Genomic DNA, 15,249 nt, shown 5'->3' with positions numbered 1-15,249 from the left:
CGTGAGTGATATCTACCTGCCTCGATCCACTGCCTGTACCTTGACCACGACTCTGCCTGTCCATTGCTGTTCCTGTTTGCTCCTGATTTACCCTGCCTGTACGACCACGCTTACACTGTAAATAAACGCTGCACTTGGATCCCCTGCCTGAGTCTCCCATTCGTAACACATATTGTGCTTTTAAACCAAGAACAAATATTTCTATATATACAAAGTTGTATTCATTTGCACCTCAGTGTGCAAACAGTCGAGTTGTTATAAAAAAATAAAGACATTTTTTTATTTTGTGTCTGTGCTGCTAATTTAGAACATATTGGGTCAAATGGAACCCTAAATTATTTTAAACACAATATGAGTTCATAATTTCTCATATTTTATATATTTTTAGTCTCTGACAAGCTCATAGGTTTTATGTAAAAACATGACTCTTTTTCATAGTTTTGCATGGAAACCAATAGGGGGCATATTTGACCCCCAACACAAACTGAAAGTTAAATTAAATACAATTTAATAGCCAATATATCTTTTAAAAATGATTGTAACATTGTAACATTTATATTTGAATCCTTTGTAACTCAGGCTCATGTGAATTGTCCAAAACCCACTTAACCATAATAAATTCACTCTAACCCACAACCTCGAGTGTCTTCAAATGTGTCTCATCCAATCAGATCTTAGTATCACCTCACAATGTTTTGTATCAACCTTTTACACAGTAAACACTGTACTAAGGACATGCCGTCCGTGCCACAAATAGTTCTGTATGAGGCGACATGTGACACACCTCCAATAAACTGCATGGATAAGATGCTAATCTATGATGTGCATCATAAACAATGCTGCTGATCCAGTTTTCAAAAGGGAATGACATCACAGATGACTCACCGGTAGTGCGTAGGATCCAGGAGGCCATATATCTCTTTATCCTCAATGGAAATGCCAGCCAACATAAAGTAGAAGATGTGGAAGTTCTGCTCACCCTCATCCTGGTGAACCACACGTGATTTCTCCAGGAGGTACTCATTGATTTTGGCCCCTTTGACTACAAAGGCAACAAAATACAGATTAAAGTTCAATTGAAGAATACTGAATTGATTTACAGGTCAAGAAACACACCCAGTGGAAGCTGCCAAGTTATATGATCCATTACGGTCAGAGTGAAAAGTGTTATCTTTTTACCTGAAGAGTTCAGGAAGCGGAGCTGAATATATTTCCCGAAGCGACTGCTGTTGTCATTCATGACTGTCTGAGCATTTCCAAAGGCCTCGAGAAGTGGATTCACCTATTTCAACACAAGCAGACAAACTCGTGAATCTAAACAGAATTTTTTTTTTTTTTTTTAAATCAGTCGTAGAATTCACTAAAATGTTGGTTGAGGGAATGTCCATGTTTTGGTCACAACATCAATTCTCACTTTTTCATTAGTTTTTTAATATATTTAATATATTTTTCTTATCAAAAAACTCTGTGTGTAATATATATAATTTAATTTGATTAAATGTGACAAGATTTCTCATTGAGGTGAAAAGCTGTTTTGCGATATTGCCATGACCGAGTGTGAGGGTGAAATTAGGATAGAATATGCCACCGCTACATTTACATTACACCTTCAATGACAAGACCATGGCGGAGGATTCGTTGCACAACAGTCTAACAAATGTCTTATCTTGTAGAATGGGCACTCAGCACCGCCGCTCCCTATTCACAGAGTACGCGCGACTGTGAAATCTAAAGCAAAAATAATGCACGCATTCAAACGCGATTTCAATACCCCGCATTTTAAAAGCAGATTCCTGATGCATGAAAATATCTCCCAATATGAAAGCTATCTTAGGCTGGGCTGTGTAGTTGTAACCATCTCTTCGCTCTGTATCATTCTTGAAGAAAAATTTGGTTCGGTGCATACAGTCAGACGACGAATACAGTCAGTCGCAGGCGATCCACACTCGAATCCAGAAGGGGGGGCGCGCGGCAATGCAATGCTGTTTGCTAACCGCCACAACAAGAAAAAGCACAAAAGAAGAAGAATAGACGATCTATGCATAGATACGTTTACGTAGGCCTGGGCGATAAAACGGTATCGATATTATTGACTGTATGTCTTAAATCGATAACGATAGAATTTTTTTTTCCGATATAACCTCTCGATATAGTTCAACTTAAATGTCTTAAAATTTAAACAGACATGAAGTTCGGTTGCATGAACAACTGTCAAGATCGCTGTAATATATGAAAGATTTGTTTATATTTTATTTATTTTAAATTATTTGTTGTTTGCCTAAATTAAAAATGCATTGGTTAAATTCAAACTTTTTTTCTAGTGTCCTTTTTAAATAAATAAATAAATTTTCCAATAATTATCAATACCGAACAATATGAAACATTATATCATGATAAGTTTTCTAGCTGTATCGCCCAGCCCTGTATACGTGTAATTTCTCAAGTGTTTCAAAAGCAGAAAGACATCAATAAAACAGCTTGAGAATAATATCTCACGTAGCATTACATTTACCTCAGGCAAGTCATTTAGTGTCCACAGCATTTAGTTCACTAGAGAAATGAACATTTTATTAGAGAAATGCTTATATTCATTATATTTAATATGTATGAAATGCTTGTGTACCGATATATATATATATATATATATTATATTGTTGAAGAACAATGTTTTAAATTGTGTTCAGCCTGCCATCAAAAGTCAAACATCTCATTGGGAACTCGGGAACATTGGGAATTGACTTTTTAGTTCTATACTTTTACTGTACGTCAACTATTGACTGATTTGTGTTTATTTTTCATTTTTTAGATTTTTTTTTATCTGTGACTAACTGGATTCATAATATAACTCTCCTGCTCTATGAAAGAGCAACCTGAGCAATAAGACTTTACTTTAGGACCATTATGACAACAGTGAAACGTGAACCAACTGTCAAGACAGCAAAAGAAAACTGTGAATCTGGATTGCTGAATCTCTGCTTTGTTCTGGAGATCCCAAAACTAGTTATTCCACTTTAGGAGCTGAGAGCAAAGTTTGCACACAAACACACACGCCTCCATGCAAACATACAGTATGAAAACAGAAAATTTTCTTCAACTGTCTTAAACCTTAAAGCACATCACACATTCAAGGAACAGGATGTTGAAATGTGTTATACGGAAACATATGTGCAGAAAGAGAAGTAACATGGAACAAAGGTTGCCAACTCCATGCGCAAATGGGGGTCAAAGTGTATCACGTCCTGATTGGGTAATATAACAGTAAGATTTTCCTGAATCACACTGGCGGATGAACCGTTCTGGCTGATGCAATTCTCTAGAGAGTCATGGTCACTTCCTAAACTTCTTATATGTTTCTCTGAACTCCCCCAGACATCCTGTCTTACTGAGAGTATTGTGAGACCAGGGACAATATTAATGTGTAAAGGTTTTATAACCTTTTTAAATACTGGCAGTCTGAGAGCTCAGACTTGATAAAATCTTGGCTTAACCTATTATGTATTTGTCTGACCAATGGCAGATGGATGAATACTTTTTTTATATATTACATTTGCAGGTATGATTGATGCTTCAAGAAACACTCAAACTTAAAGGGATAATCCACCCAAAAATGAAAGTTTTGTCATCACTTACACACCCTTCTTTCTTCTTTTGTGTTCAACAGAGAAAAAAACTCATACAGGAAACTCAAAAAGTTTATCATTTGCATGCATTTTTAAGCCTCGGCAATTTAAACATTCAAGCGCAAGACGACGCAAAAGATGGTGTGCGATAAGTTTAGTGTGCACAAACTGCAAATCTGAAGTATGTGCCCAAAAAGCTGCATCGGACAGCATGCAAGTACCGAATTTAGCTCTCTTTCACTTCTTCTTTAACGGACAATTTCACACAAAATGATGTCAAAACTCCCATCTTGGCAAGTATCCTAGTAAACATTGTCAGTTATGTGTTAAGTGAATGTAAACAGTCGAGAAAGAAAACGCATGCGTAATAGTATCAGTATACTGGATCAGTGCATTAGCTCTTAAAGTGACAGCACACTTTATTTAATTATTTAAACTTTATTTAATATGCATCTTTGTTCTATTGTTTTTATTTATGCTATTGCTTGTAGTTTATTTGTTCTTATTTTATTACAGACTGTTTATTTGATTTTAACTCCCTCGGGTCGGCGGTCACGCCGGCGTGATCACCGCTTTTTTTTCTAACCAGTGTGAAAGAGACTCAAAATACTCCGTCAATGTTGCACATACAATTAAGAGCTATACACCATTTTAATCTGTGGAATATCTTCTTTTATTTGTGTACACTCAGAGTAAAAACAAAATGTTGTGCTTTTTGTAAAATAAAGAAAACTAACATGATGCGTGATCTCTCGTCTCCCTCTGAACGAACTCCAATCTGATAGTTCTCAGAAAATTAACTGTAACTTAGTGAATACTAATCACAAAAAAATTTGACTTATGTCTAAAAAAAACGTTGAAATGTCAGGTTTTAAATCGTGTAAGTCAAATCGAAAACAAACCTTCTGTGTTTATGTAATCTGTATGAAAAGAGAGCTATGTCAGAAGTCCTTGATTCAGCTCATTATCCGCTAATGCGGCCACGCCCACGGAGGGAGCGCTATTCAGACGCAAATTCAGTCAATACATGCATACATCGTCTCAATCGTGTATTTATTGTCTTGAAAAGTGTTTTGAATAGCCATAGTTAGCGATCTCTGGCCTCTGTTAGTTCAGTTATTTCCTGGATTGCCTATTCTTCTTTAGCATTGGCATTTGTGGACTAAAAGTGCACAGAGTACCCTCCGGCTGCAAGTATGAATTGTAAACACACTATCCAGCGTTCACAGTGACGACAATAAATAATGAATAAATACTCCTCTGTATAGAAAATTGACATAAACATGAGAATCCATCAATATTTCTCCAAATGTGCATGCTTTTAAGCTAAAAGCCTATATGAAATGCCATAGAGGTAACATAACTGTTCAGACACTTTGTATCATAGAAATGCATTATATTTTAATAATAGAATACCATTATTTTAAATTGTAATATTGTAAATATTTCACAGTATTGCTGTTTTTTCTGTATGTTTGATTTACATTATGATGAGCTTAAGACATGATCAACAGAGGGTTTTTTCACAGCCCATCTGACTGAAAGGCCTCATTATTTATGCAGGTCATTAGAGCTCTTTTATGCGATTCTTTTGTCTTCTCAGGTGAGAATCACCCATTATTCATGATTATTCACGCCTCCACGCATACTGTGTTTCTTGACCAAAGATGTTTTAGAAAATTTAAATCTCTCTATTGTTTTATATGAAGGAGTAGGAATGATAATTTTTACATAATTTTGAAGCAAAAACTCCAAACCTCCAATACCCAGAAGTCTTGTGAACACAGATTTAATATATATTTTTTGGCTTTATTTCAGTGACTTAAGTTTTTTGTTTTTTCAATAACCACGCATAAACGTTATTCCTTCAAAAATACAATCATGTACATACATGTTCCTTACATATTATTGTAGCCTAGTTTGTGCTGAATACAGTGTAATGACACTTTTTCCATTAATATGTTTATGAACAACTGAAAAAAGCACAAATGTCAGGGCATGTCAAAACTTCTCCAGGCCCCAAATCAGCCTCAGACCCCTGAGGGTTAATAGTGTATGAAATTTATGTTGATGTAAAAACCTTTAATAATTCTTACAATACTTGTTTTTCAGCATTCAAATAATGCAAACTGTGCAGTCTACAGATAAAACATTTTCAACGTCTTTAATTGTACATTGTAGAAAGTTGCCATAATCAAAACCTAAAACGTTTTGACAACATTCACTTGTTTATTTAAGTGGTAGATCTATGTAAATGTATGTAAAGTAGAGCTACTGTTAAATTGCATATGACTGCATTTGAAACAAGATGCCGTATTTCTCACTCTCTCTGCTGGTTCAAACCAGGAAACAGCAAGGAAAATAAAACCACAGCAATTATAGTAACTACGAAGACTAAGAACAGCATAACACATATAAATAAACGGAGAATAACCAACCACACCATGAGTTTAAAGAAGACTTGCTCAGAGAGTTTCTCAAAACACATTGACATTTACAACGTTTAAGTAACTTTCTCATTTCATCAGAATTAATGCCATACAAAAAGCATATGATGTGTCAAGAACTGGACATGATGTATGTAACCTTTATGATAACTCTTTCTATTTCAAAGATCTGAAGCAATACAGGAAACTAACTATTCTTATCTTAGTTTATACCTGGTGTTTTGACCAATAAAAAACAAAAGATGTTGTGCAAATGACTCCAAACGAACCAACCTGCTGTTGAAACCAGTAAGACGTGTAATGTGCAATGAAACCTGGATGTTTTGTAATGTTTACACTGACGCAGTATGAGTGGCAGATATGATACATTTTAGTGTGAGCATGACAACATGGAAATGTGTTTTATAGTATCATGTACACCCTATAATGAGAGGGTCATATGGTGAAATAGGAGTACGATACCAATTCGTATCATATCACAACACTAAACCGAACCAGGAAATCCTGCACTGTGATGAAGGAACAACAGAAATAACCCGAAATGTTAACATCTGTTCCTCAAACCGTCCCGAGACCTCAAATTACAGACAACAGGTCAAAATTATTGCAGTCGCACCCACATGAAACCACTTGAGTATTTATATACAAAGTTTGAGAAGGACATATCAAAGAGATTGTTGCTTTTAAAAATAAATAGCCAATAACCTAATATAACCTGATTTGATATTATAAGAGGGCATTTGATTAGATATATTGCCTGATATTTGGCAGTTTTTATATATATGTATCAGCCGAATAAGTTTTTCTGCTTGGCTCATGTATCAGAAGCTTTTAATTTGACAGTGTGAGGGACTTTTATTTCAAAAGATGTGAGAACGTCAGCGCCTGAGCTCCCATTTTCCGTCTAACTTAGTTTACTGGCTGCTGTTTAACAGTTCTGTTTAATTATTAGACAGAGCTGTTAAAGAAAGAAAGTACGCAGTGTACGACAAACTTTTAAAACGTTTGCTTTTCGATTATTAGTAAAAGAAAAGCAAAAGCTATAATACTTTCTGATCTCATTAGCATTTAGCAAATACACATTTATATAATTTAAATTAAACAGTGTGTGATATACACATACACAGACCGATCAGGCATTAACACTATGACCACCTTCCTAATATTGTGTTGGTCCACTTTTGCTGCCAAAACAGCCCTGACCCGTCGAGGCATGGACTCCACTAGACCCCTGAAGGTGTGCTGTGGTATCTGGACCAAGATGTTAGCAGCAGATCCTTTAAGTCCTGTAAGTTGCGAGGTGGAGCCTCCATGGATCTGACTTGTTTGTTCAGCACATCCCACAGATGCTCTTTGTATTGAGATCTGGGGAATTTGGAAGCCAAGTCAACACCTCAAAACTCGATCCTCAAACCATTCTTGAACCATTTTCGCTTTCTGGCAGGACCCATTATCCTGCTGAAAGAGGACACAGCCACCAGGGAATACCGTTTCCATGAAAGGGTGTACATGGTCTGCAACAATGCTTAGACGGGTGGTACATGTCAAAGTAACATCCACATGGATGGCAGGACCCAAGGTTTCCCAGCAGAACATTGCCCAAAGCATCACACGCTGCCTCCGCCAGCTTGCCTTCTTCCCATAGTGCATCCTGGTGCCATGTGTTCCCCAGGTAAGTGACGCACACGCACCCGGCCATCCACGTGATGTAAAAGAAAACATGATTCATCAGACCAGGCCACCTTCTTCCATTGCTCTGTGGTCCAGTTCTGATGCTCACGTGTCCACTGTTGGCTCTTTCGGCGGTGGACAGGGTTCAGCATGGGCACCCTGACTAGTCTGCAGCTATGCAGCCCCATACGCAATAAACTGTGATGCACTGTGTATTCTGACACCTTTCTATCAGAACCAGCATTAACTTCTTGAGCAATTTGAGCTACAGTAGCTCGTCTGTTGGATCGGACCACACGGGCCAGCCATCAATGAGTCTCATCCGCCCATGACCATGTCGCCGGTTCACCACTGTTCCTTCCTTGGAGCACTTTTAATAGATACTGACCACTGCAGACTGGGAACACCCCACAAGAGCTGCAGTGGAGTTGGAGATGCATCTAGCCATCACAATTTGGCCCTTGTCAAACTCGCTCAAATTCTTACACTTACCAATTTTTCCTGCTTCTAACATCAACTTTGAGGACAAAATGGGTGCGTCTCAATCAGCTCCCTAGTTCAGAAGTCAGGGCACTGATCAGGGAGTCGGCCATTTTAAGGGTTGTCTCAATTTCAGAATCCTTCCAGAGCACTGAAACATTCACTCCCTAAAAAGTCCCACAACGCACCATAAAAACCAAGGAGGATCGATGCTCACTATGCTCCCTTAATGTAAGTTCTGAAGAGCGAAACTTAAATCATGTGAGCCAACTCACTACACCTAACGACACGCAATAGATGTTTTTTTTAAAATGCAAACCATTTTTTAAATTATATTTCAGCATAAACATACATCGCTTGACAGGTAATGAACAATCTAGCTAACATTTATAATTTATTTACGGCTGAAATGTTGCATGTATATGCAACAAGTATTTATCATAATGTACTTTAAATAACATTCCAAGTACTGTCAGAATGATATCAGCTCTGCTTGTGTGCATAAATAGCAGTAGTGATGCTGTACAATGAGGACGTTGTCACTTCGCTGGAAATGGAGTCATAAGTGTCCCAATGTGTAGAGAGTCAGCGTCCGTTACTGTCCTTACCAGTGCCCGAATGAGTGTACACGATATGCTGATTCATGAGCTAGGGAACTGATTGAGATGCACCCAATGTTCACATATTGCCTAATATATCCACCCACTAACAGATGCCGTGATGAAGAGATAATCAGTGTTATTCACTTCACCGGTCAGTGATCATAATGTTATGCCTGATCGGTGTGTGTTCGTATTTTATATATGGCATGCTCTCTAAGCCATTAAAAAAAATAAAAAAAATAATGGTCAACGACTAGCTAAAAAACATTATTTTAACATGCACATGAACGATAATAGACATGAACTGAAAGCCACGAAACTCCAAGTCTGATTTCATGGGCTCTTTAAGCCATTCCCAAAAACACATTATAACAAACAAATTAAACACACCCCATATACCCACCATTTGAATATGTCAGAAACCACATGTGTCTGTAACACACATACACACCAGCAGTGGCGACAAGGGTAGGGCGCAGTGTCAGCTTCCTGCCTGTAATTCAAACACCCGACCACCTGATCACAGCGGGCAATCTCGACACACATCATTGATGTCCTAATCTGTGCAAACCTGGTGGCTATATTCAAATGAACGCTGGCAGATGCATCTGATGGGACATACCTGCAGGATCTGCTGCTCTAGCTGTGAGTTGGCCTTGCACAGCTCCATGATGTGTCTCAGCAGCAGTTTGGTGCTCTCGGTTTTACCCGCGCCGCTCTCACCACTGGGGGACAAACGGATACAACATATCAGACTGTTAGTATTATAATGTAACAAAGGCTAGTGCCACTGGACAATGATACAAAAGTGTAACTAAAGCACATCAAGATAAAAGAGCAAACAAAAGCATGGCCAAAATCAAAAGATTTTGACAAAAATTGCATCCCAAATGACGCACTATGCACTATGTACTTATCCATGTAGTGCGTGAATTGTATAAGGTTATTTTGTCATTTAACATCGGAGTCTGATTCCCTCTCCCCCTCCACTACATAATTAAAGGTGTGACAGTTGAGTGCATGAAGTGTCCAACATTCCACACTTCGTTTTTTCCGTTCATTTAGTGCATCATCTGGGTATTAAAAAGTGGACTTTTTCTTTTTGGAATTTTGTGTGTGAACGCACTACTTGCACTATTTATACTTAAAAACGTCATAGAATAGTGCACAAGTACGCAAAATGGAATGCACCTAAAGGATTAGTTCACTTCAGAATTAAAATTTCCTGATAATTTACTCACCCCCATGTCATCCAAGATTTTTAAGTCTTTCTTTCTTCAGTCAAAAAGAAATTAATGTTTTTGAGGAAAACATTCCAGGATTTTTCTCCTTATAGTGGACTTCACTGGGGTTCAACGGGTTGAAGGTTCAAATGTCAATTTCAGTGCAGCTTCAAAGAGCTCTACATGATCCCAGACGAGGAATAAGGGTCTTATCTAGAGAAATGATCTGTCATATATTTTATATATATTAACCACAAATGCTTGTCTTGCACTGCTCTGCAATTTTTGCTCAAAAATTTACGTAATCATGTTGGAAAGGTCAAGCGTGACGTAGGTGGAAGTACTGATCCAGTGTCTACAAAGTGAACGTGGAAAGACTAAGTCAAACGGCCATTACAAAAAAAAGGTAAAACATCGATGTTGGACGTTTTTGAAGTTGGAGGAGAAAATGAGATGGAGTTTTTCACCCTACTGCGGTACTTCCGCCTATATCATGCGTGACCTTTCCAATGTGATTATGTAATGCGTGGCGCATCGCAGAGCAGTGCAAGACGAGCATTTGTGGCTAAAAGATTTTTTTTTTTTTTGAGAGAGAAAATGACAGATCATTTCTCTAGATAAGACCCTTATTCCTCATCTGGGATCATGTAGAGCTCTTTGAAGCTGCACTGAAACTGACATTTGGACCTTCAACCCGTTGAACCCCAGTGAAGTCCACTATAAGGAGAAAAATCCTGGAATGTTTCCCTCAAAAACATTAATTTCTAATTACAGTAAATGAAATTTACTAACAAAAACCATGAAAAACAGATATATATATATATATATATATATATATATATATATATATATACACACAGTCAAACCAAAATGTATTCAGACACCTTGAACATTTCATTATTACAGTTTATTCACTATAGTTTAAAAAAAAGGTAATAAAACATAACAAGATCTCTGAGTTAAACTGTCAGAAAAAATAATCTTAATTATGTCAGATAACACTTAAGCAAAACACGTTCAGGTCAAAGTGTCTGAATAATTTTGGTTCCAAATTTTTATCAATTTTACTGGTCGTCCACTGTATGAAGAATATTTGGGCATAATATGTCACAGTTTACTTTATTTTGCTATCCTCACTTACATAAATGAACTATAGTGTCCTGCACCTACTAGTAAAAATATAACAAAAATATCAAAAATGTCTGAATAATTTTTGGTTTGACTGTGTGTATATATATGTGAATTTTATACTGTTAATAAAAAAAATCTTAAATTTTTTTACATTCACCCATAAATCAAAAGCTGGAATTTAGTCAATATTTTTCACAAAAAAATTTGCATGATTTTATCTGATTTCAAAGCCAATTTACATCCGAATAATCACAATCTGGGGAGCCACAATAACATTCGGACATCAAACATTTCTCTGCTTTCCAAAAATACCACCGTTATTAATAACTGATGACAAAGGCATACTTTTACGGCTTTTATGTCTTGCCTTGTCATTGTATGCATTAAAAGCATTCTTTCCCTGTTGTCTGGGTGACTATCAGCCTCACTCCAGTGGTACTGGTCTCATTCACGGACGGCTGTATGGTTACTAAGTGTGGCGGCACCATTGGTCTCTATTGAGGGTTGTGGGTTTACTGGTTACACAATCAGAGAAAGTCTGTTTCCCAGTGACTTTTTGTCTTTAGCACCGCTCCGTTCCCTATCAATGCACAGAATGAGTCTGAGAAATCAACCATGGGGCTCCATTTCTGAAAAATACATTAAGCCGGCTATTCTAATGGTAAAGCAGCAGTGCGGAGTCTCGGAGGAAGGCTGCACGTAGGAAAAACCTTAAATATGATACCGGATACAGTAACGAGTACAGCCATCATCCGTACTATTGAGTTATGAAGGAAACAAGCAGCTAAAATCCATCTGAAATTTTCACCGTTAGTCTCATACGGGTCGAAACTGAAAGTAGACAAGGAAAGTTCCTCAAATCAAACCTGATGATTAGGCAAAGTCTGAAGGTTGTGAAGTTATACAGGACATATGTGTGTATTTTAAAGCAGACTAATGGAGTTTGATTAACTGGAAAAGAAAAGTCTGTGCCTGAAAGCTTTAGGAGTCTCAGATTTGTACTAACCCAAGTTTGCATGTCGATAAGTTTCTGCTTGTGTTTACAGATGAAACACATTTGATGTGACTCGTCTTGTCTCTGCATGTCTCATGGGAAAACAAGCATGACTGGGCAAGAATTTTCATACTGCACTGACACACGTCACCATACGACCATCTAAAATTACTGAAAATCCCTCAGAAAGCACTGGTTTTGGTGAATTAACACAAACCTGATCACGATGCATTGGTTCTTGGGTCCCGTGGCCAGACGTCCCAACATGGACTGATATGCTCGATCCGCCACAGCAAATATATGAGGGGGCAAAGACTTCTTCTCATGGCACTTATATTGCTCAGATACCTGCAAATGAGTCAGAATATCAACTCCATTATTAACTTAAACATGTTTTTCATTGTATTTTCCTCAATTTCAGCTAACAAATCACATGCTTACCCCTTTTTCATAGATTGAAAGATATTTAAATGGGTTTATAGCCACCAAGATGTCTCCTATATAGGTCTGTAAATACATAAAAACACATATTAATTCAGTTAATCACATCTGTCAGTGATATAAATGAGGTTAAGGCAGTAGCATTTACATACAGTTAGTGAACAACAACTGTCCCAGAGAACAAGAGCTCATTGTTTTCTAATCTCCAGATAATAAACCATTAACACAGCTGGTTTACTTCACACTTTACATTGATTTGTGGTATTTTAGGTGGTAAACCCGTCTTAAGATGTATTTTACTCACATAGATGAGGTTCTGTGTAAACCGTCCTGTTAAAACCTCCAGCAAACTTTTCTCGTCCAGCTCTGACAGATTCGCCAGATCTTCAGGCAGGTTTTCCTCCATCATCATTCGTCTCTAATACTGTACGTGAATTTCTGACTGTCAAATCTTTCCGTCTCGCATCACAAGAGAAGAGCTCGTGTTTATATTCACGGTCGGTCACTTCCACGCAGTGGCTGAATCAGTTGATTCTGTGCACGCGCGCGTCTCTCTCGCGCGCACTCACTCTCTCTCTCTCTCTCCGCCCTCAGCTAATAAACGAACTATCATTAACCCTTTCCTCACAACAACATCAAATTTGATGTTACCCAGAATTCAAATTCCGTTATCATTTAATCTATCAATCACTTTATTGTTCATCTAAATTTTTTTTTAAAGCGGTTGATTATGATTTCACTTTTTTAACTTTAGCTATTGTGTAATGTTGCTGTTTGAGCATAAACAACATCTGCAAAGTTACGACGCTCAAAGTTCAATGCAAAGGGAGATTTTTTTTTTTTTTTACAGAAATCGCTTTTTTTAAGGACTACAACAAACGGCTAGTAGGGACTACAATGAGCTTCTTTCCGGGTTGGTGACATCACTAACCCTAAAATTTACATAAACCCCGCCCCCGAGAACACGCAACAAAGGGGGTGTGGCCATGTTGGGCTGCTTTAGAGAAGAGGAAGAGTTGTTGTAGTAGAGTGTTGTTGACATGCCGTCATTTTACACCGGACTGCTTCACAAACGAGGGTCAATTCAACGCTGGATTTGCACAAAAGATTAACATGACGGCACATGCTAGTCGATGAGTTGAATCAACTCCACAGCAACTACATAAATTTATCCACTAACCATTCAGAAACGTCCAGATTCATTCTAAAAGTTGTAACTTCTTCCTGAGTCTCTCCATCAGTGTCGACTCCGGTTTGATAAATGTAAGGCTGAACACCGTTACTGACAATCCTCATTTTGGCTGCGTGAGATTCTCCAGCTTTGTTGTTGAGCTGTTAAAGCTCTGCCCTCTTCTGGAAAGGGGGCAGGGAGCAGCAGCTCATTTGCATTTAAAGGGACACACACAAAAACAGTGCGTTTTTGCTCACACACAAATAGAGGCAAATTTGACAAGCTATAATAAATGATCTGTGGGGTATTTTGAGCTGAAACTTCAGACACATTCTGGAGACACCAGAGACTTATATTACATCTTGTAAAAAACGGGGTATAATAGGTCCCCTTTAAATGCTACTACTTATTTCAAAATGTTTGAAGAACATTCAAAAGTATCCCATAATGTTTGCAAAATGACATGGAATGTTTCCTTAAAGGAATTCTGTCACTATTTACTCACCCTCAAGTTGGTAACCAAACAGTTAATGCGCCCCATTGACTTCCATAGTATTTTTTCTTTTCATACTATGTAAGTCAATGGGGCGCATTAAATGTTTGGTTACCAACATTCTTCAAAACTCATACAGGTTTGGAACAACTTGAGGGTGTGTAAATGATAACAGAATTTTCATTTTTGGATATGCTTAACCCTAGAAAAAAGTTTAAAAAATTTTTTTTTTTTTTTTTTAAAAACTGGACACTTAGAAATAACCTTTTAATAACTTAATATGAATATTAAAAAACCAAAATATAAATATTACATGAGAAACATAATAACTTAAAGCTATAGAAATATTTTAAAAATACTAATAAAAAGAAGATAAACTGAAAATATTAAAATAAAAGCTAATTCAATTTTAAAAATGCTATAGATAATACTAAAATAACACTGTTATAGTTCAATTTAAAACATTAAGACATTTGATAGTTAATCAAGTGGACATTCAGATTAATGTGATCAATGTTTTATTGAGTGTGAGGTTTATAACTTTGCTATTTGATCCACACGTCACACATCACAATAATCTGCTGGATATTATGGATCAGTTTCACTCAGTTATACAGTATGGTTAATGATTCTTATAACTTTCCAGTGTCTGTCAGCAGTGTGTTTTATGGAAACAGGTCGTCGTGGGTTGGATGATGTATCATGATCATGTGACTGACACCTCACTGGTGTAAGTTAGACGGTTCCTTCCTGAATGTGTCACATCATAGGCCTTCACATGTTACTAAAATAAATAAACAGGCCTAAACTACACTTTAATCAATGCAATCTCTTTATAATGCTATTTGCACTGCCATTTCTATATCATTTACTACCAAATCATTGTATATCTGTTACTGATCCACCATCTGCATCTCAAACATGCACTACTTTAAAATAAATTATATAATGCATATATATATATATATATATATAT

At 37.1% G+C, this 15,249-nt stretch overlaps 1 protein-coding gene across 1 annotated transcript in view; it reads right to left on the bottom strand.

The window, feature by feature from the left end:
• Nucleotides 1-13,189, bottom strand: part of LOC125262471 (myosin-IIIb) — a 32,852-nt gene extending 19,663 nt beyond the window's left edge. Inside the window, exons 1-6 of the mRNA XM_048181254.1 lie at nucleotides 12,914-13,189; nucleotides 12,610-12,675; nucleotides 12,386-12,516; nucleotides 9,443-9,545; nucleotides 1,180-1,282; nucleotides 886-1,042 (exon numbers count right to left, since the gene is read on the bottom strand). Coding sequence (XP_048037211.1) covers nucleotides 886-1,042; nucleotides 1,180-1,282; nucleotides 9,443-9,545; nucleotides 12,386-12,516; nucleotides 12,610-12,675; nucleotides 12,914-13,021 — 668 coding nt within the window. The 5' untranslated portion in view covers nucleotides 13,022-13,189. The remainder of the gene's footprint in view (nucleotides 1-885; nucleotides 1,043-1,179; nucleotides 1,283-9,442; nucleotides 9,546-12,385; nucleotides 12,517-12,609; nucleotides 12,676-12,913) is intronic.
• Between the last annotated feature and the right edge of the window lie 2,060 nt (nucleotides 13,190-15,249).

This window comes from Megalobrama amblycephala, linkage group LG2, assembly GCF_018812025.1.
Source record: "Megalobrama amblycephala isolate DHTTF-2021 linkage group LG2, ASM1881202v1, whole genome shotgun sequence".
In the NCBI taxonomy this organism is placed as follows: Eukaryota; Metazoa; Chordata; class Actinopteri; order Cypriniformes; family Xenocyprididae; genus Megalobrama; species Megalobrama amblycephala.
Note: the sequence above shows the minus strand (reverse complement) of the source record. Positions and strands in the feature narration are given on the sequence as shown.